This window comes from Tripterygium wilfordii, chromosome 20 (assembly GCF_013401445.1).
Source record: "Tripterygium wilfordii isolate XIE 37 chromosome 20, ASM1340144v1, whole genome shotgun sequence".
NCBI lineage: Eukaryota > Viridiplantae > Streptophyta > Magnoliopsida > Celastrales > Celastraceae > Tripterygium > Tripterygium wilfordii.
The window spans coordinates 1,876,158-1,900,883 of record NC_052251.1 but is presented as its reverse complement, the minus strand read 5'-3'; the positions used below and the strand labels follow the sequence as shown (position 1 = coordinate 1,900,883).

Here is a 24,726-nt window from a genome sequence, read left to right as displayed (position 1 = left end):
TTTTATTATTCCTTATGTATATTATATCATTTCAAGTAAGAATTAAAATGTTTACGAAATATATTATAGGTTATATATTAATTTTAGACAAAATAATTAATATTAATTATAAATAAAAATATATTAGTACAAATAATTAATGTATCTCTTAATGCTTGAATATTTTAATATTTTAATGTTTTAATGAAATGATATCCGAATAAAAAATTGTTACGTAGAAAACCATCTGGGCAATTTTTTATCAAAACAGAGCCAATATAATAGTATTTTTTAATCTTACCGACTCAATAAGAGTGCGTCAGAGTTATTGACAAAAGTCGGATGTCTGAATTTTATGTATTTTGAACAGATACCAATGCAAGTGGGATTGGATGAAAATCTGTACTGATCTCTCGCTATTGTAGCAACAGACAATGTTTTAGAGTAACCAATGCAAGTGCTCTAAGTGGGGGGAGCATGTCAATTGAAGTCTTGTACTGCAAAGTTGACCTCCGATTGATGTGTATGTGTTAATTCTTAACCTAACATATTATGATCTAGTTAGGCTAGTGGCGAATTTATGTGAGATCAAATCATATAGATTTGAATGGTTCTGAGTTTAATTCTCACTTAACGTAATATTCTCGTGGCCATGCGTTAGACTTTGGCTCAACTTACCTTATTGTTATATGAGAAATTTCTATGCCTGTGAGCTTGATGACTAAAGTTTAAATCCATATCGAGGTTGTATGATGTTGTTATCGGGTTATATAAAAAGGTATCATATGGTTTAGAAATTTAAAAGCGGCTGCTCTAAACCTCTAACTAGTAGTACAATTATTTAGTTTGCAATGAAGCTTTAAGAGAGAACTGTTTTGAGGCCTGCCAAAGAGAACACCAAATAATTATGTTTAAATGTGACACTGTCAGCTACTCAAGTTTTTTTAAACTAGTGCAATAGTGCAATGCCGCGCTATGCACAGTAAATTTTGAATATTAACTTTTCGTTAATAATATAGTACTCAATAATTGAAATCTAAATTTGTTCTCTTGAAGATATGAATATTACCTTTCAAACTCGAGCTCTATTTCCTTCTTATCAACTAAATTATCATTCGGAAAATGGCATATTAATGCTCATTTTATGAAAGTTGGACATTTAGGTCAAAGAAAAAAAAACTTCGTTATATAAGTATATGCTTTCCTTATAAGTACCTTTTAAAAAATTAATAATTATATAATCTCATATTTGTCATTCCTTTTTAATACGCATGGATCTAAAAAATACCTAGATATCTAGGACACCTACTCTCCATTTCCACTATTGCCATGTTTGCCTCTATCTCCACCACTGTCACTATCCGCCTCCATCTCCACCACCGCCACCGTCGCTCCTCCACCACCATTGCACCTCCACAATCATCTTCTTCATTTTCTTATTATTCGTTTTCTCTTATTTTTATTAGTGTTCGTCTTAATCCTGTTAGATCTGAGATGTAATATGAGATTTGAGATCGTAATATGAGATTTGATATCGTAATCTAAATTCAGATATGAGATCGTATATTACTGTTTCAATGTTATTACAGATATGACATTGTATGTTATTATTTGAAACAGTAACATTACGCTAGTAAAATGGGTCAACTTCAGGTCTCCCTTTCAGATGGCCGTTTTGGACAGAATCTAGCTGGATAATGTGCGTCTCAATGAGGGGAGTCTAACGGCGGTGGTGATATATCAAACTGTCATCGGAATCGTCTGGATTTGAGACTTTTTCTTTCATGTTACTGTTTGAAATAGTAACATGAATTGATATATAGCAAGGATAGTGATGTAATTGATATTTTCATGGGTACTTATGTGTCCATGTGTTTTTTGAGTGGACCTAGATGTTCAAAAGTCTCCTTAATGGTACCGGTCTGGAACTTTCCCATTACCATTAACAGATATCTTCAAATTTGCAGCTGAGTCCATGGGCACATGGGTTGGCTTATTGAGTCCATGGGCCTATCAAATCTGCAGCTGCCTAGCCCATGGGACAGTCGAGCTCTTGAGAAGGCAATGGGCTTGCTGAGTGGCTGCCTAGGCCTTGGGCTTGCTGTGTTGGCTGTTGCCCAAATCGTGGGCCTGTTGGGCTCTTGAGAGGGCCGTGGCCGGTAGACCATTTTAAGGGGCACTTTTGGGCCTTAACGTGGAGTGTAGGATGGGCCAGCCCACAGATTGTATCATACACAAAAACAAGCGGATTAATTTGTTATGCAAATCTTGATTCCTAAACCATGGTTAATTAATAAATGGAGAGTAGTACGAATTTGTATATGATACAACTACATTGTTGCTTAAATAGTAAGTGCGATGTATGTATATATATTTTTAAATTACCTGGATTTGATTAATCTGAATAGTGTTTCAATGTGATGTATATTAATCAATCTTATCCAGTAAATTTACTCCACAAATGTTGGAGTACTTTGTCTGAAAAAAAAATCCACATTGTATGTGACAATTATTGGAAATTTTGTTCTTGCTTCATGGACAAACAACAAAAGAATATGCTAGTAATTAATATATAGCATTATCTATATAATCTTACATTTTATATCCTTTGTACATAGTTAAAATACAACGTCTAGGAGATCAAGATCTTTTTAGACCTAATTATATATTGGGTAAAATATGATCCAAAAGTTAAAATAAAAGCACTTTTACATTGTGACAAACCATAAACTAATTAACATATATAGATTAATCAAAGACAAATATATATATGTATGTTTTCTTTGTCTAAGAGTCATTACTTGTCTTCAATTGTTTGGTGTACATGTTGCCGTACAATTTTCATGATGGAATTGTATTATTATTATCTATAATTAAATTATTATTTTTTAATCTAGTACCAAGTAGTTAATTTTAATTACATTATTAATTGTTAATCTAGTACCATGTAGTTAATTATTTCTTTTGTTTTTGTATTAAAATCATGCATTTAGTCCTCACTTCATCAATCATCAGTACTGTTGTCGAGAGAAAACAGCTGCAACAAACACAACTTATAATTAATTAGATACTGAATCCTGGGATTACACTTTTGGAAACAATCCTGATCATGATCATAATCACTTTGTTGGAATATTTGTTTTATTCGTCAAATATATCTAAAGCTGTTTTCAATTTGATTAATGGAAAATTACCCTAAAACACGATTATAAATATTTAGGAAAAATGTAATCATGAACATAGAACACGAGCTAATTGATTATAATGCTTAAAATTAACTTATTTGTTGGTCGGTATGATAAACATTGGTTTGAATTTACTGTAAAGCATAGTAACTATGTGTTTGATGACGTGCAAATCTACTTCGGTTTGCTAACATACCAAATCGGTTAAGTTAGGCTTCTTCGGCTATGCTGATGCTGCAAATTGTTTTGCTGCTAGATGAACAAACGTAAGCTAAGAAGTCTCCCCAAGGTGTGTTTCTTGGGAAAGACATTTCGAAAATCAGAATATGAGGAGGTGAGGAACTAAGAACTTCGTGAGTCGGATATTTTAGGAAGAAAAGTATGAAATGAATCTTTTATCTAACCGGAGGTGCTTTTTTATAGTAGTTGAACTAGTCCTACTTCGTTATCCTTGCTTTGAGGAACTTTTATTTGAGTTAGGAGGGAGATACCTTCTCTTGTTCTTCGAATTGGGTTAGGATTCCTTTTAAAGAATCCTATCTTGTTTCGAATTACAGGATTCTATTTTGCTTGTGGGCTTAAACCGAGATGGAGCATCTCGGTGCCAAGGTAGGCAATCTGAGATAAACAAAATTTTGTGTTTGCTCATTCTGTGATATTAGTGTTACTATTGAATAGGGCCGAGTTAGAGTTTACCGAGGTATGCCTTGAATTTGTGTTTTGGGGTGTCATGTGTTTTTTTGACTGAAGGGTGAATTTTGGTATTATCAGTGTTCAATTCAAAAGTGAATGGTGTATGCAAATACTCACAAATGCAGATCAACATTACTCTTTTATGCACATACTTGTTACGCCCTAGACAAATTTTGTTGAAAATTTTAGTCCAAACACTATAAATTCTCAGGAAAACAAATCATCAACCTATGATCCATACACACATAGTTTTTTTTGACAACCAAGAACGACATTAAATAAGTTTGCCCTTGAGACATCCAATAATGTCCTAAACTCAGGCCGTCAGGTCCACGTACACAAAAATTTCTCACCTGATGACATGATAAATTAGATTAGAACTCAGTGCGTGGCCAAAAGGATATAGTTCTATGTGGATAACCCCACTTACATAGATGCTAAATCTTGGTGATATAAAATAATCAATGAATGTATGTGAGTACTGCATGTATGTGCAAAGCTAGGGGGAATATTTGACATGATTAATGCTGCCAAACTAATTAAGCTTAACAATAAAAAAAAATGGTGGATCCATGGGAAGCAGATGGCCAGAAAAGATTCCACCCAATCACGTGGACACCCTCAATTTGTGGTCGTCTGTGAAATAATCTCGATTAGCATAGTTTTAAGAGATCATTAATTAATTAATTAATCAACCAACATGTGAAGGGGGTTACTGTTTGTTTGTATGTTTGGTCGTCTTCAACAAATATGGACCAGAAAGAGAGGACTTATTAGAATGCAGAGACGTGCAATCAGTCTGCTAGATTCGAGGTGCCTTTCACATGGAAGACTGACTTAATTAATTAAATTAATCAAGTTTGTTAATTAGTATTTAATTAGCTTTTTAACTTTACTTAGCCATCCATGACCTAGCTTACCTTAATTCAAGGAGGGAGGATGGTGATGGGTTGATCTCTTTATTGGAATTTGATTTGATTTGTATAAATTAATAATAGAGGTTAAAGTATGATTTAAGTCAGTGGCATCATATGACAGCTTTGATAATTTCTATAAGCTTTTGTTGTCTTTTTCAACAACTTCTTCTCTCTCTCAAGGTAAGAGAGTTCCCACCTTGAAGAATTCAAAACCTTTCTTGTAACCAAGAGAGTCAATTGGGATGGAAAGTCTTATCTTGATGACTTGATTGTTATATTGATGAACGAATAATCTTTTTCCAATTGGACATTTAAATTCAATTCTCCACTTTCTATCTAGGTATTCAATTCTTCACTTTAGCACCTTGTAGCCGCCTAGGATGGCAACGGCATGGGGGTTAATACAACATATGGTCACTAAAACATTATTAAAATTTCAATTTCATCACTGAATGTTCAAATGTTTCAAGTTGATAACCCAAAGTCTATATTTGTTCCAAATAGGTCATTCAGACAGATTTTGGTGATTTCAGTCAGTCAACCTATTATGTGGTTGGGTACAGATCATGGCCACCCCGCACCCCTATTTTGTATGCCCATTTCTGCCCCACCCCACACATCAGGATAATTTTTACACCCTGTCGCCTGCGTCGGGTCGGGGCTCCGTTGTATCAATCTTGGCATTTACCCGATCCAATCATGACACGATCCTATCATAATCAACATCAACATTAATCTATCAAATGTATAACCAAAATAATCCAACAAACATTCAAATAGAAGGGTGATTTTTAATTTCACTCAAGGGTTTGAGTTTTAATAACATAAAGTCAATTATATGTTTAAAATAAGAAATGTGTTTCAAGTTAATTTGACTAAAGATTTAATAACATCAACTCAATAGCTGCTTATAAATATAAGTATGCCTATAGATTATAAAAATAATCTAGAAAACTTACGTATATTAAATATAAATTCAAAAATATTATTTGTCTGGACAAGTCATTTGCGAGGCGGGTTACGGGGCAAGGTGGGAAGAAGAACTGTTTCCGTTCCGCATGCGGGTTAAGTTTTTTGACCCGTCCCCATCCAGTCCCAAAGTCGGATTGGGAAAAACCCTTGTGGGTAGGGGTTTGGCCTTTGGGTTGGGACAGATCGGGTAAGAATTGCCATACATGCCTATCAAGGCATTTGATTATATTGTGTTCGAATATCGCATGATGTCTCAAGTAAATGAATTATGGATGCATGATTAAGGCCGTTATAGGTAGCTCTACCAACCTGATCTCATCATCCTTGCCTTAAATTTTATATTTCAAGTCAAATATATGTAGATGGCATGTCATTTTATTCCTTGGGTTTATTTGTTGCCTAGTGCCGATGGTTTACCCAACACTCACTATTAGAATATAATATAAATAATGTGAAATGTTTCAACTCAACAATTTAATTTATTGGGTTGAATGACAAAATAACAAATAATAAAAATGATTTTAGAACAAGAAATTTTGGGTTCAAACCTTAACTTCCACAATTTATAAACTCATATTTCTTTCTCACATATTGAGTAATCATCGAGAAGTTAGGTCATATCAACTCTATAAATTAATTGACACGAAGCCTTTAGTGTTTAGAGAATATCCTAAAACTAGCTCTATAAGTTAATTGATAAGAAGCCTTTAGTCATCAGTGGACAACACGCCCTCCGCATTAGTAACATTTTGTTTATTTTGGAACAATCTATATTGGCCCGCACGACTATGTTTTTCAAGAACCAACACCATCCATACTAGTTTGGGCCCAGGAAAGTCGTTTATTATTAGTTAACAATTTTGACCTATTATATTTTGTATTTAACTTCTTTTTCTAAACAACATGCGATTTAAAACATTAAGCCCCTTCCTCACTTGGTAGCGCGTATAACACCACCGAATTTGACATTGCAGAGCCTTTTTAGTTTCGCCCACTCCAGCTGGGTACTAAATCTAGGGTATGAGTGGGAGTGGTACTAGTTGCAAATAATAATATTGAAATTAATGAATTTGACTAGGATAAGAATGAATGAATGAGAGAGAGAGAGAGAGAGAGAGAAGCCGACAAAGAGCATCTTTTACTGCATAAAAAAATAGAAGAGATCAAGAGGAGGGTGGTAGTTCATACTTGATCATCGACCGTTACTGAGTTAAGAGTGGAGGAGAATTTGGTTAGCTTAGAGAAGCAGCAAACCCAAAACCAAAACCAGCGGCGATCGTGCAGGGCAGTTACGCATAACGCAAGCGTGGGTGTCAGCGCCTCTCACGCCGTACCTCACAGTCTCTGGATTATGCGGTCAAACCATGCTCCCACGAAGTAAGGGGGGGTTTGCAGTAGATTTATTAGTGCATACCCTAAAGTTGTGATCACCTCACTATTGATGATGAAAAGCAAGGGCTTCACATTTGTTCTTAAACGCGTGGATAGCTGTGATGACCACTTCAGGAACTACATTATTGTAGGGCCCCTCATTTATGCTCCCCCACCACTCTCTCTCAGGGGTGGATGCATGATTTTATCTCACGAGGACAAAGTCATGTGGGGTTCGGGAGTAGTGCGCACGAAATTTTTTTTAAGTAATTTATTAATTATGTATTCAAAAAGATAGAAAACCACACTAAAAATAAAAACTTTATGGAATAGTGATAAGTAATAATTAGAAGTTGATTTGGGATCTTTGTTAATTGGCACTATTTGACAGTTTGGCGCATCGCCGCTCATTACATCCTGCTTGGCGGTTTGTGAATATGCGACACATTGTGTGAAATAGAAATACGATGGACTCGCGAGAGATGGGGAGAAGAGTGAGATACTTGTTTTACCGTTCTAAGTTTTTTAAGGTTTCGTTTGTATTAAAATAAGTGAGGTTTTTTTTAGGTTTGGATATTTAATAGGTAGTCTTCTTCCTCTCTCTACCACCTCTCTACATTATACGTACTGTCTCTCTTAATTTCTATGCGCATCTTTCTACACAAATTAATTTGTTTTGAGCAGGTAATTGCATTCTACTATATCTGTTTGAGTTTGAAATCTAAATCTGTGACTATTGATTACTTGTGTCGTCTACTCTTCTCAAAATTTTTGATAAACTGTATATTAATTTCTTTTAAAACAAATGAGTGAACAATTAAGTCATCACTAACTAGGCCAACTCATGATCATTTTTCAATGTTTTTAATAAATTTATTTATTTGCTTCTTTAAGACCATGTTTTTTGTGGTCAATATCAAAATCATGAATGTGTTTTGAAAGGTACGAAAACTTTGGATCGTTAGATATAAACCGAAAATATATATTCTTATGTCTCTCTTGTCATGAATTTAATTTGTTTCGGACAAAAAATATAACGTTAAGCCAATAAATCCGATTAAAATAAATTCATATTTTTTTAAAAAAAAAATTGCTCACGGCCTGTAGTTAAATCCGATTGTATGGGGGCAAGTACTTAACATGGATGGAACAAAATGGACCCGAAAGGAGCGGGGAAAGTGACACGTGGAGACCTTTAACGTCAAGATTGAAAGCAAGAAAGATAGGATAATGCGATGCATGTCCCCACCAATCACCAATCTCCCTGTCTCTTTCTCTCCCTTATATGGGGTTTATTTAGTTATTACAATAACCCTAAATCACCCAAATTCAACTAAATATATAATCCCCATCTATATTGCTTCCATGGTATATAACCATAAAAACAGATTAAAAGATATTTATAACCGTTAACCAATCATTAGCTTTTCCTTTTCTATGATCAAAAAATCTTCCTGATTTCAGCTACCTAGTTTGATGATTTTTTTCTTCAACATTCATTATTCGAGGGGTTCCTAACTTCCTATCCAATTAACATTATACCGTATGCACATATATACGTTAAACTCATATTATGCTGATATATATATATATATATATTATGAGGCCAAAAAGTCGTCATTATTATGAAATTTTGAACCTCTTTTTCTTTTTTAACGTGGAACTCACTTACCCAGCTATCCATAGGATAATTGGTTGATAAACTCCGGGGCACATGGAAGTTCTTGTAACCTCCATGGATTAGTTGAGACATGGACGAAGGTTTAGTGCTAGAAGATAACGTAGAGTGACATTTCCACATGCTGGGTTGAGCAAGAGCTCATCTTGCAAATTGCGATAATGAAAACATTCATGACACCTGAATTCACGACCTCTTCTTGCGCTAAGAGTTATCGTGGTCAAGTTCACCATATCAGCCAACGATCCGTTGTTTGAAAATTTTAACCTAAATATATATTTGGTATTGAATAAATGAAGTGATTTAGAGAATACTCTAGCTACAACCACTTAGGTAATAACTTAGTTGGTGAATCTCTTATGGACTAAATCATATGGACTCTGAAGGTACTAAGTTCGATTTTCACTGAAAGCAATGTCCTTGTGGGCAGGCGTTAGGTTTTGGCTCAACTTGTCATGTCGTCAGGTTAGAAATTTTTGTGCATGAGAGCCTGACGACTTATCAGATATTCAAAAGGTAAAATTTGTATTTTGTTGTTCTCGATTATAAAAAAAAATAGAGTAGCATAGCTACTACGTGAATTTTCATTTTTCACATATTCAATTAAATCCAATTTAAGAACAAATTTTACACTATTACCACTAGTTTATTATAACTTGTATATGTGTCTCTTTCAATATGCATTAATAACTTCTTTTCCATAACATCTTAACGACCTAAAAACAGAACAAATGTTGAAGTTTGTGAGAAGTACCATAGACTTTGAGGAGTAACTAATAAAAATTTAACCACAAAACTAATTATTCGCATACACATATATGTGTTGTGTATATATATAGAGAGAGAAAGGGGTGGGGACCCATATTCCACCGCCCATATGCAGGCAGTCTTTCCAAAGCCAAACCCACATCTTGAATCATGAAACCCTAAAACCCAAATCCCCAATTCTCAATCCATTCTCTTCTTCTCCATCCCCATCTCCATCACCAACAAGATTTCTTAGATGCTCAAATTTAGCCGTGAATTCGGTGGCTAACACCAAAACTCCACCCATCTCACTAATTCTCTCGTCTTTCTCATGGTAGAGACCTAGCAATTAGCAAGAACATTAGAAAACCTTATCTTCTTCTTCCCACTATCACCAGTACTTTGTATCTCCATTTCTTAGTCTTGGGTTCCTTGTATATGTGATCATCACCAGATATATATAGTAATTATGGATCCAACTAGTCATGGACTGTCTCTCCCTCCTTTTCACACAAGAGATTTCCACCTCCATCACCAACAACAGCAGCTGCAGCTGCAGCAGCAGCAACAACTTCAATTCCACACCCAACAAAACTCAGAAGACGAACAAAGTGGTAGTAGCAGCGGCGTAAAACGCGAGCGTGAAGACAACAACAACAACAGAGACTCCGAAGGCGGAGGAGGAGGAGGAGGAGGAGGAGAGATTACTAGAAAGCCAAGAGGTAGACCAGCTGGATCAAAGAACAAACCAAAACCCCCAATCATAATCACCCGGGACAGCGCCAACGCTCTCCGCGCTCACGTCATCGAAATCGCTGATGGTTGTGACATTGTTGACAGTGTGGCTACATTCGCTAGGAGGAGACAGAGAGGGGTTTGTATAATGAGCGGAACTGGAACTGTAACCAATGTTACACTCAGACAACCAGCTTCACCAGGTGCTGTTGTGTCTCTACATGGAAGATTCGAGATATTATCGCTTTCCGGATCATTTCTACCTCCTCCTGCTCCGCCTGACGCGACGGGACTGACTATCTATTTAGCTGGGGGACAAGGGCAAGTTGTTGGTGGAAGCGTGGTGGGTACGTTGATTTGTTCCGGTCCGGTGGTTGTCATGGCTTCTTCGTTTAGTAATGCTGCGTATGAGAGGCTTCCATTGGAGGAGGACGAGCCTCCCCCCATTGGAATGCAAGGTGGAGGAGGAGGAGGAATTGGGTCGCCAGGAGCGATGGGGTCTCAGCAGCAGCAGCAGGTGTTGGGGGAGGGAAATCCTGCTCCTATGTTTCATGGGTTACCGCCGAATCTACTGAATTCTATTCAGTTACCAAGTGAGGCTTATTGGGCCACTGGTCGTCCTCCGTTCTAGCTAGCCAAATGTGGTTGATTTAGGCCGGTCGTGGTGATTAGAGTTGAGGTTTTTGGATGGTGGCTAGGAAATTAATTATGGCTTGCTGCGCTGCACCGTTTGATGATCTATATATCAGGTTTTGATTTCTCCTTAAATTTTAGTTCTTTTGTTTTGGATTTGATTACTATTAGAACAAATAGATGTAAAAATTTCTTTGATTCCTAGCAATGATGATGAGTTTGATTTTATGGAAATAGCTGCTTAATTTGGTGTGTTTAAATCAAGAAAGAAGTAGAAGGAGAGGTTTTGTAGGAGGAGAACTAGCTAATGAGTCATGCTTATTCCTTCACAATCAACTATGAAACAAAAGGTACTCAATTGGTTATATCTATGAGTTTAAAGCGGATATCATATCTTTGAGTTTGAGTTTAAGGTGGATGATGATAACTAGAACTTTTGAAACAGTCTTATTTCTAGTTTTGATTCCGATTACCCTAAAATTCAAAGAAATTAATTATTCACTCAAGCTTTTCTTTCTCTCCATTTTCTCAAAAGCACGAAGTTCATCAATTTATCTCTCGTTGACTTTGCTATCTCTCATAAACATAAACGGCCTACAGTTTGACCATATTTTATGTGAAACCCATATCTTCTTCTTTTCTATTGTTCTATATATGTAGCTCTTAGAGATGTATATATATATATACATGGAGTGGTATATATAATTGTCAGCTCTTGTTGCTTTCAATGAGGTCAAGATGAAGGAGGGAGTGAGTGAGGGGGGTTTGAACTTTCAATGAGGGAGGCTAACTAATTACGAGAAGCAAGGGCAAAGAGGCATGGGCGTGAATGAATGTCTATGTGTGATACTTTTTCAGAGATAGAGAGATTTAACGGGGTTTTGATATATATGTGTGTATATATATAGAGAGAGAGAGAGAGGGGGAGAGAGAGATGGAGACATGAAGATATTTGGGGACTGGTTTACACGTGCACTGTACTGAAGTTAGTTCCTTTTCGAGGCATACACATAACACGCCCACATATCACATCCATGTAAGGCAACGACCAAAGACCACAATGTGCTGGCCTCTCTCTCTCTCTCTCTCTCTCTCTCTCTCTCTCTTCTCTTCTCTCTCTGTCTCTGATTCATAGAATTCCGGATCGGGCAGCTCAGCTCTGTGTGTGTCTTCAAAGACCCAGTTCAGATACTCTGCACCTCAATAACTCCCATCTCACCTTTCATTGCTTGCTTTTAATATACTATGTCTTGTCTCCCTTAAAGCTGTTTTAAGGTTAACGAGCTTATCCATTACTCTTTTTTCAGTTATGATAGTAATCACGACAGCTCGTATTTCAATTATCCCAATAATCGATATTTCAATTATCCCTGTTACCGAATTATACGCAAAAATTTCATGTGCATCATGTGATACATGTGGAGCACACAAATTCACTTAGATCATGTACGTCCAACTCAACAGATAATTGTGATACCAATTACTGATATTTTTATCATTTTCGCTCTTCGTTTGTTTTCTTTATTTTTTGCATTAGTTTGATCTTTCTCACCTCTCTTCTTTAGCTTCATGAAGCTATTTCTTTCCATGTATATATAATCCTTTCTTGTATGGGGACTGAACAAAATTCCTTCTAAGAAATAATTAGTCAACTTTACAACTCAAGTTTGATTTATTGTTTGATCAACATTAAAACATTGATCTTGGTTTCATTGTCATGTCATGGTTGGAAGATAGATGACACCACTCCATGTTGTTCCTCTATCCTTCATCAGCTTGACTCTGAGAGTATTTTAGTTTTGTTGTCCATAACTCCATGCTTTAAGATCTTTAGATTGAGAGTGGTGTCAAAGGTGTAAATTAGAACGCATGCGCATACGGTGCACATGACTCCTCCATGATCTTAAATATTTTCCAAATAAGTTTACTTAATTGGAATGTATTATTTTTATAACCGAGAATGACACACCATACAAGTTTCTCTTTGTACATTTAATATGGGCCTAAACTAGGGCTGTCAAGCCCGCATGCACATACATAATTTCTCATTAGACATGGGGTAAATTGGAGCAAAGCCCAACACTTGGCCACAATTGAATGTACATATGTATCCATAAAGATGAATGGAAAATGCGTACATGTTCCAGCAGATGAATAGTGTTAGGTGTGTGTTTGTAATTATATTCAGTTTTCTTTCGGTTTACTTGAATAGAGCATTAGGCGGATAATACTTCTTCTAAACCTCGCTAACCACTTTGATGAGTGTTGATGTTTGTCTTTGGTTAGGGTAGCAAGACCAACCAGATAATGTAGTTTTAGGTCTTCTGTGGCCACCTGACAATTATAAAATCAAAACAATATGTCAATAAGAGAAGGCAGGCAATCCACTCAGTTTCAACTAACCCAATATAAAACTCCGTCTCACGTTCCTCCAACTCAATAATTGACCATTTGACTCAGTAATTAATCTGTGCCAACGTTAATTAACCCAACTATTGAGTTAGTTGGTTACCTCGCCAGACTTAGGGCCTATGTGTCCGAAGTCAGGGGTTCGAACCAACCAATTGTAATACTTTTTTGTGGAATCTTGGGCCTGTAAGTTTGTTCCACTTTCGATCCAGTCTTATCTGTCGCTAATTGTCACTCGAAAGAAAAGTGCACATTTGGCTCTCGAAAAAAATGGTAAAAAAGAAAGATTTTGATATCTCCAAGAACGAGGAGCATGAATATCGTCTGAATTTCTTTTACATAACAAGAAATAATTTTACTGTTAGCTATTATCATTCTAATAATTTCATTTACAAATTACATGCAAGACTAACTATGATCCCACAAATGGATTCTGTCAGTCAAGTATAAATACTATAGCTATGCAGATTACACAACAATGATCTGAAATCGGAAAAATTAAAAACAAGGTCCCAGATGCAATTAGCCATTTTGAACACAAAATACCAAACGCACTCCGATATAACTCGGTTTGAAAGTGGAAAACATAGCAGCGAGAAGCATTGCTGGCTTGCTTATGTTGAAAACTGGTCACTCCGATGAGCTGAAAAGAATATAAGCTTATGTTTGAGCACTTGTCATTATAACTCTCCCCCAGTCCACTTCAATAATTCACTTGTTCATCAACATTCTATTCGTAGCCGCCTCAATTCTGCTTGGAAAGTTGAACTGGAGGTTAAAGTTCGATAAGCAAGAGTCCTGATGTCTTCGCGTGAACAGTCTCGCGAGATGCGAACAAGTTCCCACAGGGCACCCCCACTAATCATGTCTCTTGCATTCTCTTCTGCAATGCGGTCAATTGTGGATTCTCAGACAACATACAATAAGAGATCACCATGTTCAAGGTTCAGAATGAAAAACATAGTTACCATGTTGTGCTAGGTGGCAAAGAGCAAGCTCAATATGCCGCCTGATTGGCGAGGGTTCCTTGTTAGCATTCTGCACGATCCATGGAAGTGCACCATCCTCAATGAGAAAAGACCTCCCAGTCTTAGTCCCTACACCGTTACAGAAGTGATATAATAGCATGCTTCAATGAAAGAACACGTACAATTTGAAGCTTCATGCAAAGAATAAGTTATTCCAGGACAAGAAGGGGAATAATTTGCTAGGTTCAAGTCATGCATATGAAAATTTTCAAAAGTTCTCTCTCTTTTACCTTGCGTGGATGCTCTTGACTCGCATTTTGCAAAATTAGCTATTCCACGAGCAACTTGAGCAAGAACATCTGGATGTCTGCATCTGACCATTTCTAGCAAAGCCTTTATACCACCTTCGTTTCTTAGCTTTGTTTGCAACTTATCTAGAAAATGTAAAAAAAATATAGATTAGTTGGCCTTACAGCAGTATGCCTATTAGCTGTAACTAATTTACATGTTTACATTCAATTTCACGTAATAACTAGTAAGACTTTAAAACGAGATGTATAGATTGATGGTAGCGTCACCACTTCTACTGGTTTGAAAAATGGCTTATATGCAGATGACAAGCTGAAAGGTATTTCAATTGATAATTTTACATCAGTGTTTCTGGGGGAACATGCTCAGAATAAACTCTTGCACTAAGTGCTCATACGTTGACAAGTGGGTTGATAATCAAGTACGGGAGGTGGATCAAATTGAACAAAAACCTTAAACTACTGATGTAAATTTTGTTTAGGATTGAGTGAACCACACACCATAACCCCAAGTTAATCCCGAAAATCAAAAAGCCTAGGACAGAAATTTCCCAATTCCTAAGTTTTTAAAGCTGAAGCAGAACCACCAGCAAATAAGAACCGTGGTTGATACTTTATTTTAGAGTAGTATTGCCCTTAATCTCTTAGGTAGGGTCCAATACCTCACCTTCCCCTCTGATCCTCTCACCGAGTGAGTGTCATCCATCTCTCATTGAATGTTTAAGGAATCTCTCCTATTGCAACTTTGCATCAAAACTCCCTCTTTTATGTAATTTCTGAGGCAAGCAAACCTTTAAATAGAGGCTTGCAACCATTGGTTTAAGTAAACATTAGGATTCTTAAACCTGACTGACCTAGAGAAACATAATGACTTAAAAATAGACCCAGAAGCATGCAGGCTAATTCAAAGGGAAACCTTTTCCATTAAGGATTCCTCGACTCTTAAAATAATTAGAAAAAAGAAAAATCTAATGGCTTCCTGCATCATAGGGTTTCTTGAATTGGGGCTGATTGTGGGGCTAGGGTTTCTGGTTTCCTCAATCCTAATAAAATCTATATTAGTAGCCTATAACTACATCAATAACAACAAACATCGTCAAATGACAGGTGGCTTACCATTGCCACATAGATTCGCAATGGCTCCCGCAACCATTCGAAGTGTTTGAGGATCCTCAGCATGGACTGCAGCCATAGACAACAGCCTGATTCCCCCTTGAGACATTATTATTTCCTGATTGGTTTCTGAAAGAACATAATGAAAAGTTATACATAACAAATAAAGGAAGAACATAAACTGAAAAGAAAATAAGACGAGCAAACAATCATAACAGACATATCTAAAGCGCAGCACGCTGAGTTTACCATTCATTGCAAGATTGGCAATTGCACCAGCGGCAACTCTATGTACAGTTTCATCCTTAGAGCTCCTAAGAAGCATTAGCAAGGACGCAAGACCTCCGGCTTCTACAATCTTCTGTTGATTTGCTTCTGTAACAGGTAATACTTTTTACACTATTGATTACGAGTATAAGACAAATAACAAGTGCGTAGGAAAGGATCATGATATGTAAAGTAGAATTTTGTTCCATGTGTCTCGGAGCCAAACATTAAGTCAAATATTCTCATGACAACAAAAAGCATTGCATATCACATTATGTAAATAATATATTAGTTCTTACTAAAATTATTGGTTTGTTAGATCATCATCATTATCATCGTCCATCAAAGCATTTTTCTCATATAGTTTGGGGTTGACTACATGAATCTACAAGAGAATCACTTTTAAAACACACAGTGGATTAGCTTTTTCTATTCATTCCTATCTAGCCAAATTGAAGGACACATGAAAATAAACGAAAGTTGCTATAACAATCCCTATTCAAAATAAACTCCTACGTGTTAATGAAATGTCAACCCCAGACCTACTTCTCCTTGCCTAGCTTCTTATTTCCATAAAGAAGTGTTCAATGATTATCAGCTTACCAGCTTACGTTAAAAATATCACACACTTCCATAACAAAAACCATGTCACCAAGCAACAAACCATTAGAATCATCATTGTCTAAATAAGAATACAAACAACAAAGATAAAAAATAACAAAACCACTAGTACCACACAAAACAACCAATAATATGGTGATGATTAATTGATTCCTATATGTTTTCTGGACACGCAACCCCTTGATGCCTTCTTCAATAAAAATTCAGTGTTAGCGCTTTTCAAGAAAAAAAAAAGTATGATGATGCAGCAAAAACTCTGAGGTCAAGTCCTCTAGTTGAACTCCTCTTTAAGAAAAAGGTTAAATAATAGCCCAACCAATTCTATAACTTGCAGTGACAATACTTTAGCATTTAAATTCTGTAAAACTAATTTGACAGTCGCACAATTCCGCAGCATTGGTAATGATAAACCTAGCAGCTACATCGTGCAACATTCATGACGCATTACAAAGTCACGACTCACGAGAGATGAAGAGGATATGATAATACTCTAAACCAGTAAGTCCCATTAAAATGCATATTATGATTAGAAAATTTAGATTAATAGTATGATGGTAAGATAAGGATGAAAAGGATTATGCAATATGAGCAGTAGAAACATGAGCCAAGTCACCTTCAGCGGCCAGATTGGCTACCACTTTCACAGCATGAATTCGTACATCGGCATCTTCTGCTTCAAGCAATGACAAAATCTTTTGCAATCCAACTGCAAGAATATTGGATTTTATTAGAAAAAAGAAAGAAGGGAACAACTAGGTGAAAATGCAAAGCATTGAATACTACCTTGCTCAAAGAGATTGGCTATTGAGGTTTTTTCCCCATTTTCTAGATCATTTAGCTGTGACCGACCTGGATGCATGGGAGAATCCAGAGCACCTAGAACTTTTTCAGGATCAACCCGATCAAGTCTTCTTCTTGTCTATGGAAATATGTGTCAGTCAAATTTTAAGATCTTCATATTATGTGGATGTATACACATGCATGTTCAATCCATCAGGGGAGAGAGGTGGAGAGAGAGAGAGAGAGAATTTAAGGACCATGGCCTTTCATTACATATGCCAGAACATGTCTTGCTACCTCATCAGCAAGGACACCATTAGGTGATGATCATAGAGAAACAACAAACTGGAAAACTCTATACACTGCATACCTCATCAGCATGAAAACTCAGTTGTAATAATTGACTATGTAGTCTTCCTATTTCCCCTTCAAGTTTTTGTTTCTGGAATTTCTCATCTTCCAGCATCTTGCGAAGCTTTAAGATCTCAGAATTTCCTGATGCCTAGCAGGTAAATAGACATAGCAAACAATACATCAGATACCAACAGCCCAAAGGAATGCACACAGACACACATGCATCTATCCAGACATCAAAGGAGAAAAGGAGCATATATGAAACCAGAGCACAACAGGTACCTCCGCAGTTTTCGATTGAGCCAGTTGTTTTTGAAGATTATTAACTTGCTCCTCAGCAGCTTTTCTAACGAGAGTTTCTTTCTGAAGCAAATTTTTCAATCTAGCAAATTCCTCATTTGTAGACACATCTGAGTTCTGCATAGAACATTTAACGGGTAACAAAACGAATACATCAAGTTAAAGAAAATTATTGATATGTCATACACCCAACAAAGCTAAGATTTTGTTTATAGGCTTCCAAGAACAAGATACATAATACAACAATAACCACTTATTGATTTAGAAGTGCCAAATAAAGGTTTTTAAACCAAAGTAATGCACTGCCTTTCATTCGTAATGCATTAAAATTCCTCCTCTTTTCTTTTGATTCTGATTCCTGATGGAAACTAAAAGGCCCATAATAAATAACCGCACCTTCAAATTATCTCTCCAATCTGTATTTCAATCCAAAAATGATATAGATCCAATCTGTATTTCAATTACCTTTCCCGTTTCATCACCATCTTTTCCTTGATTCATCATCCATTTCTCTTCAAGCTTCTTTAGCGATTCCATGCAGTCTTTCTGATACTTCAATCTTTCCTTCTAGAAATGAAAAATAAGTTCAGCTAGCACTTGAATTCTTGAAATAAATTTTTGTCCTATTATAACAGATATTTCATTTCCAATATAAAAGCGTACATTAAGAACAAAACATTTCTACACTGTAAAGTGAAGATCAAACGCAAGCAAAGGCATAGAATTAAATCAAGCCAAAGCTTAGAAGGGGAGCTTTTCTATTACATTTACTTAGCAAAGTTTGATAAAATTAAGAGAATCCACTTAGTGGATTCAACTTCAATTGTTTGGATTCATGTTTGAATCCAAACCTAAGTTGTTTGGGATAAAGGTTTTGATGATGATTACGATTTGCATTAAATGTTCTGAATTCTGATTATGTAAATAACATGACAATCAAAAGTTTTGTCCACAGAGAACTGAAAGCCACAGCTAGACTTGTCTGTGCATTCCAAGTGTATTATGATTTATCAATTTGCATAATTCCTTTTAAAGGAGAAAGGGAGGGATTGCACCCCTCTCTCCCAAACACACATTTGGGACATGATCAACTAAGCTTCCTTTAGGTCATTGTAAGCCTACATAGAAGCTGGGAAGTCTTGTTATTCCGTATTTAGTCAAATATTTATTAATCAAAGTTTTCTTTTGAGATGCCTTCTTTCCAGTGGATACGAAGATCTATTATCCTTGTCGTTTGTGGAGCAAGAATTCTAGGGTTTTGAGCTTACCTCCAGTGCATTTGCATAATTTCTTTCAGCCTCAGCAATCTGATTTTGAGCTTCTCTTGTTATTTTTTCAATTTCATCCTCAAATGCTTTCTGCTGCCGTTCATTATCTGAAATAAGTTTGTCTAACTGTATATCGAGCCTTCTAGACAAACTTTTGTAATCAAATTCTTCCTTCAATTTCAACATGTTCTGCACCCTCATAGCCTATGAAAAGCAAAAAAAAGTTATCAATTCTCTTTTTGAGCAGATATAGAACACACGCATATGGAATGCTGCCATCAAGAAACTATTAAGATCAATGTTCATGTGAAATATGTTACAGAAAAAGGTTTTGGGCTAGAAAGTTGAAAAAACAACTGTCAACGCCACCATTTCAAAAAGAGACAACCTAATCTATAGTACTGAGTTTAAGTATAAATAAAAAGAAATCGAATTGCAAGTTAAAACCTACTCTCTGTCCGAACATTATGGTACTTGTCGTCTCCCCTCGATGACGTGGAGATGGGCCGATAGTAATAACCAGAGAAGTCCTTGCTATGCCTGATTGAATTTTAAAATATCATAAGCAAACACAAGTCAACGTCTAAAGATTCTCAATAGAATTAACAAGCTCAAATGCTCCTCTGTTGAAAAGTTATTAAGAAAGTTACAAACAGGAAACCAAATATATAATGCACAGCAAACTGGAATTGTCTAACACCAAAAAGAAGCATGCACAGGAACTGGCCAAATTTTTTTTTCCATAATGTCAAAGGACCTGAATTAGTGAGTATGCATCTGGTATATAGGCCAGGAAATGAGAAATGACTTGCAACCCCCAAGCCTTAAATTCTACCCAAACAATTTGAAACTTTTCATTTACGGGGGAAAAAATAATGAAAGAGCTCTTTACAATCTAATGGCCTCCAAATTTAATTACTAGATATTCAATATGGTATATGTAGACTCATCACGTACAAAATACAGTCCTCTACTAAAAATTATTTTTTTGGAATATTAAACATAACAACAGAGAAACACACATACGAACATCCTCATTTACTCACATACACATATATGCACTGTTGAACGGAGGAAACATATCATTACATGTATGTATCAAAAAGGGCAGTCATATCACAACCTAAAGAAGTGATTCGTTTGTTATGTGGAAGCATCTTACCGCCAAATGAATCCCGAAGCAACCTAGTCAGCTTTGAATCACGAACTGGGACATGAGAACTATTTTCCGCAAGTGCATTGATGCACTTCCCTAATGCGCTCAAAGACAGATTGATAGATTTGGCTTCTTCCAGGGTATGCCCCTCACTCCCTGCCAAATAGGAAGGGGAAAACTAAATTTTACAAGCAATATAAACTTGAAATTCAGCTTAAATGCTTAATCTAGCATGAACTTTACGGCTTTAAGCTTATGGGAAAATAATTCCAACTTAGACATTTATTCTGTGAAAAAAAATAATAGATGCACTTAATTACTGATGAAGTGTATATTGATGTACTTTAAATGGGCAATATACAAGCTCAGAATAATCAAAAAGTAAATAGTGCTCTTTTTCTCATTAAACAATGTCAACCATTTAGACTGTCTTCCCTGATTATGAATTCTTCTTTTTAGGGACTGCCTTGTACCTATATGAGCACAGATTCTCAAGCACCAGAACAACAATCATTTCAGACTAAGATAATCACCACATTTTCAGGAAAAAAAAAATAGTACACGTGAAACTGGAAAGAGTATAAAAGAGCATGAAGGTATCCTTGGTTCACAAGGAGTTGGGTGTGACGAGGGAAATAGCACACACCTGACTTATTGATACGCTCTGAACCAGCAAGGTCTACCACAACTAGCTTTCCCCTTCGTACAACAGGTGGCTTTAAAGTTTTAACCATGTGGGAGCTATTACTTATTTCAGTTGAAAGAATTGAATCTCTTCCCTTGACAGATCTCTTTAGATGCACCTACAGCATCAAAGAAATTAAGTGATGCTTTCCAATAATCAGCACTCTAAAACTTCCAATAGTTCATTACAAATTTCAAACCTCTTTAGATGCACCTACAGCATCAAAGACATTAAGTGATGATTTCCAATAATTAGCATTCTAAAAAACTTCCAATAGTTCATTATAAAATTCAAAAGCAAAAGCTTCGTCAACGAGAAAAACAAATTAGCTTACCATCAAAATAGCATGACTACGAGAGGACTCCGTGTTTAATTTTGTATTTGCAGCAAACCGGTGCGCTTCTCCCAACCGTAGTAATTCTACGAAACTCTGATGGTCCCTTATCTCTACAAGGCTAGCCCCAGGTACGGAAACATCTCCAGTTTTTGGGTCTTCAACGAAAGGAATGTTATCATTAGAAGGGTCAAGCAGATCCTGAATGGTTTCCATATATAACTGAAACAGTTCATTAATAACACTGTTAGATAAATTATTTATTTCCTTTTCCTATATTCTATTGTCAACATCGCCGAAAATGTTAGGTGACATTTTCAATTCACATTAAGAATGCAGGAAAGGATTACATTTCTTGTTTGTGTGTGTGTACTAAGCATAAATGTTTATCAGCATTCAAGTTCATGGGGAGGACAAAGAAGCCACACCCTAGAACGGAGGATAAATTCCACAAGGTGTATATTGAAGAAAATAATAAATTAGGAACCAGAGATCCAAAATTAAAGCTGCAACCTGCAAATAGGACACTGACACAGAGTCTGTCTCTGGAGATACATCGGCTAGTATATCCTCCATAGCACGGACCATAATTCCACGATCAGCTGTGTCTTCCTCCCCAAGCCGTCCCAGAGTATATGTTTTACCGGTACCAGTCTGCCCATATGCCATGATAGTCCCATTGTAACCATCCAAAACACTCTACAGAAGTCAATGATGAATGAGTACATGAGTTGGAAAGACAGGAGACAATGAAAGATTGATTGCAAGAAAATCTAGACTAAGCAAGTCCACGAATATCATTCTTTATATAACTATTTATCGAGAAGCCATTGGCAAGATTAACAAGACAGCATTCAAAAGCTCAATATTTAATGCAAGATTTTATTCTGAGCATGTTATGATATAAACATCTGAAGTAAAAGCACCAAAAAGACAGTGTAAGAGTACAATCCAGAAGAGATTGGATTAGATTCCTGACAAATAGCTACTCTATTCACATAAAAAAATATTAACAATCAGAGTGATGCCTTGTCATGTTATATAATCGAGTGACAAAGAATCTGCCCTGGTTGGCTCAAATTCAAAGAAGTTCGAACAAAATGAAATCAGCAGCCTAGTCAAGTGAGATGAATTATCAAAGGTGGGTGTTATCAAGGCAGGGTTCCACCAAGATAGAGGTCTCTCAAATGGAATGAAGTTAGTGAATTATTAGAGGAACAAGCAACACAAAACCATTACTAGATAAACCTAGGTGTACAATAAAACCAAGAATTCTATCTTAAGAATCCATAAGTTCCACTAATTCATACACATAAAATACGGTGACAGAAGAGTTAGTATGTCATCATGTGTCCAAGAAGTCTAATTATGAAGGTTGCAACTTATACTATTATTTTTCTTTTAACTTCTTTTTCTTCTCTTTTTTTTGTTAAACTGACCTCCTCTGCCTCCTTGAAATGATCTTGCCTTAATATACAGAATATTATCTTGATTTAATCCAAAAACTCTTAGATCCTTATGTCATTGCATCATTTACCATGCTAGCATAATGAAATACTTATACCATTAGATAAATGCTGAAATTATTTGTTTAGGTATACTATTCAACCATGAGAACCCAGGTCCACGTGGAATAAATCTTGATTGGACAATCATCATTACATTACAAAAATAGTTTGTCCAAGACAAAAAGCACTATTTCTATAAAGAACCAACAATTCAACAGTGTAGAGGTGACCTTAATGCACCAGGATTTCACAAGTAAAATCCAAAAATCAATGTGAAAAAATACAAGATTCACATTAGAAGTTAATGTTAGGCAGAAATTACCTCCACGACAGGCTTTGCAACAACTTCATAAACACGCTTTTGCGAGGCAAACTCAGTTAGCACTTCATCAAACTCATAAGTATCTGAGTCCCAGTTGTTTTTCCTTAGCTTCAACCTTTGCATCTGAAAATCAAGGAAACAATTTATAAATTACCATAACAAACCCAAAAAAAATATATACATAAACGAAAAGAACATTTGAAGATGAGAAACAATTGAAAATGCATATAAGGATCCGAGAAACCTCTGGTTGTAATTCTACACAATCAGAAAAATCAGCATCTTCCACCTTCTCCTCTGCATTACGTGGTCGTAACCTTACAGCCACTCGAACTCGTCCCGCAACTATATTCAAGCAACGCAAATTCCAGTAAAACGCTTCATATATACCACAAATTAAATCTAATGCTAACAATAGATGATTGTGAAGTCGTGATAGACTCAGAACAAGTTTCCTTACTAAGTACTTCTTACTTCCATAATTATCAAAGAAACTTCATTAGCAATTCAGCTTTCACATTACAAAAATCAGAACCAAACACAGTAAAACGCACGATTTGCGATCTCAAGTCTCAACAAATGTAAAACAGAGAAAAACAAAAGGAACATAGAAGGATAACCTCCGGAGTCGTCTTTTCCAGCGCCACCGAGGGAGGCGGGGGCGCTCTTGCGGAGTGAGGGCTTTGACTTGAGAGAGGTTTTGGGGTTCGAGTTCACAGACAAGTTCTTGTCCACCTTGTTGTTGAGAGAGTTCCTGTGATTAGCGTTTCTGTAACTACCAGCACCGGCAGTAGCCATTTTTGGAATCAACGCGAAGAAGAAGCTTCAAAAGAACTGTGAGGCCATTTAGAGTAAGCTTTGTTCGTGGTTTGCTTGATTCCCCGCTCTGTTTGGTTGCCGAGAAAATAAATGTCCGTAGGCTCTCTCCAGTGAGAAACAGTGACGAAATTTAATTACAGGAAGCGGAGGAAACGTGCGAGATGTGTGTGAATCGAAGTCACGAAATACCTGTATCCGCGAAATTATTTCGCTTTCTATGAGATTACGTGAATGCCCTTTGTTTGTTTTGGAAATTACACCGTCGCCCGTATGTATGGATCGTGACACTGCCTTTTCAAACTGACTAAATCACCAATGACTAAACTGCTCCTCTCACTCTCATAACAATAATGAAAAAAATAATAAATATCACTAGTGCCTCCCGGGCCTAGTGAGGTTTTTGTCAATGTTGGTGTTGTAAATCCAAAGTCATTCATAACAATAATATTATCCGTTTTGGATCGTCTGATTCTTATGGATATATCGGGTTCGCGTAACTTTTTTCTCTTTAGACTTAAATAAGTGAGTTAAACCCAACTCACTTAAACATAGACAAAAACATTATTGTAGAGTGGAGGCATCGCCCTTAATAAAGGGGTATTAA

The 24,726-nt window shown here is 36.3% G+C and overlaps 2 protein-coding genes across 3 annotated transcripts; one reads left to right on the top strand and one right to left on the bottom strand.

Moving 5' to 3' along the window:
• The first annotated feature begins 9,677 nt into the window (after positions 1-9,677).
• On the top strand, positions 9,678-11,121 carry LOC119986787 (AT-hook motif nuclear-localized protein 26-like). The gene has a single exon (XM_038831469.1). The coding sequence runs from the start codon at positions 10,012-10,014 to the stop codon at positions 10,906-10,908; it is 897 nt and encodes a 298-aa protein (XP_038687397.1). The 5' UTR covers positions 9,678-10,011; the 3' UTR covers positions 10,909-11,121.
• A 2,518-nt stretch (positions 11,122-13,639) lies between these two features.
• LOC119987521 (kinesin-like protein KIN-UA) lies at positions 13,640-24,289 on the bottom strand. 2 transcript variants are annotated; one of them, XM_038832450.1, is made up of 19 exons: positions 23,924-24,289; positions 23,548-23,648; positions 23,304-23,426; positions 21,987-22,172; positions 21,474-21,695; positions 21,101-21,257; positions 20,461-20,610; positions 19,750-19,838; positions 19,299-19,502; positions 18,496-18,597; positions 18,013-18,147; positions 17,747-17,878; positions 17,380-17,515; positions 17,210-17,302; positions 15,958-16,083; positions 15,712-15,837; positions 14,578-14,721; positions 14,288-14,416; positions 13,640-14,202 (listed from the first exon to the last, which is right to left on the bottom strand). In XM_038832450.1, exons 1-19 carry the CDS (start codon positions 24,099-24,101, stop codon positions 14,042-14,044), a joined length of 2,694 nt encoding a protein of 897 aa, XP_038688378.1. In that variant the 5' UTR covers positions 24,102-24,289; the 3' UTR covers positions 13,640-14,041. The 2 variants fall into 2 exon arrangements, with proteins under 2 accessions (XP_038688378.1, XP_038688380.1); XM_038832452.1 differs by having other exon boundaries at positions 18,496-18,594.
• Positions 24,290-24,726: the final 437 nt, after the last annotated feature.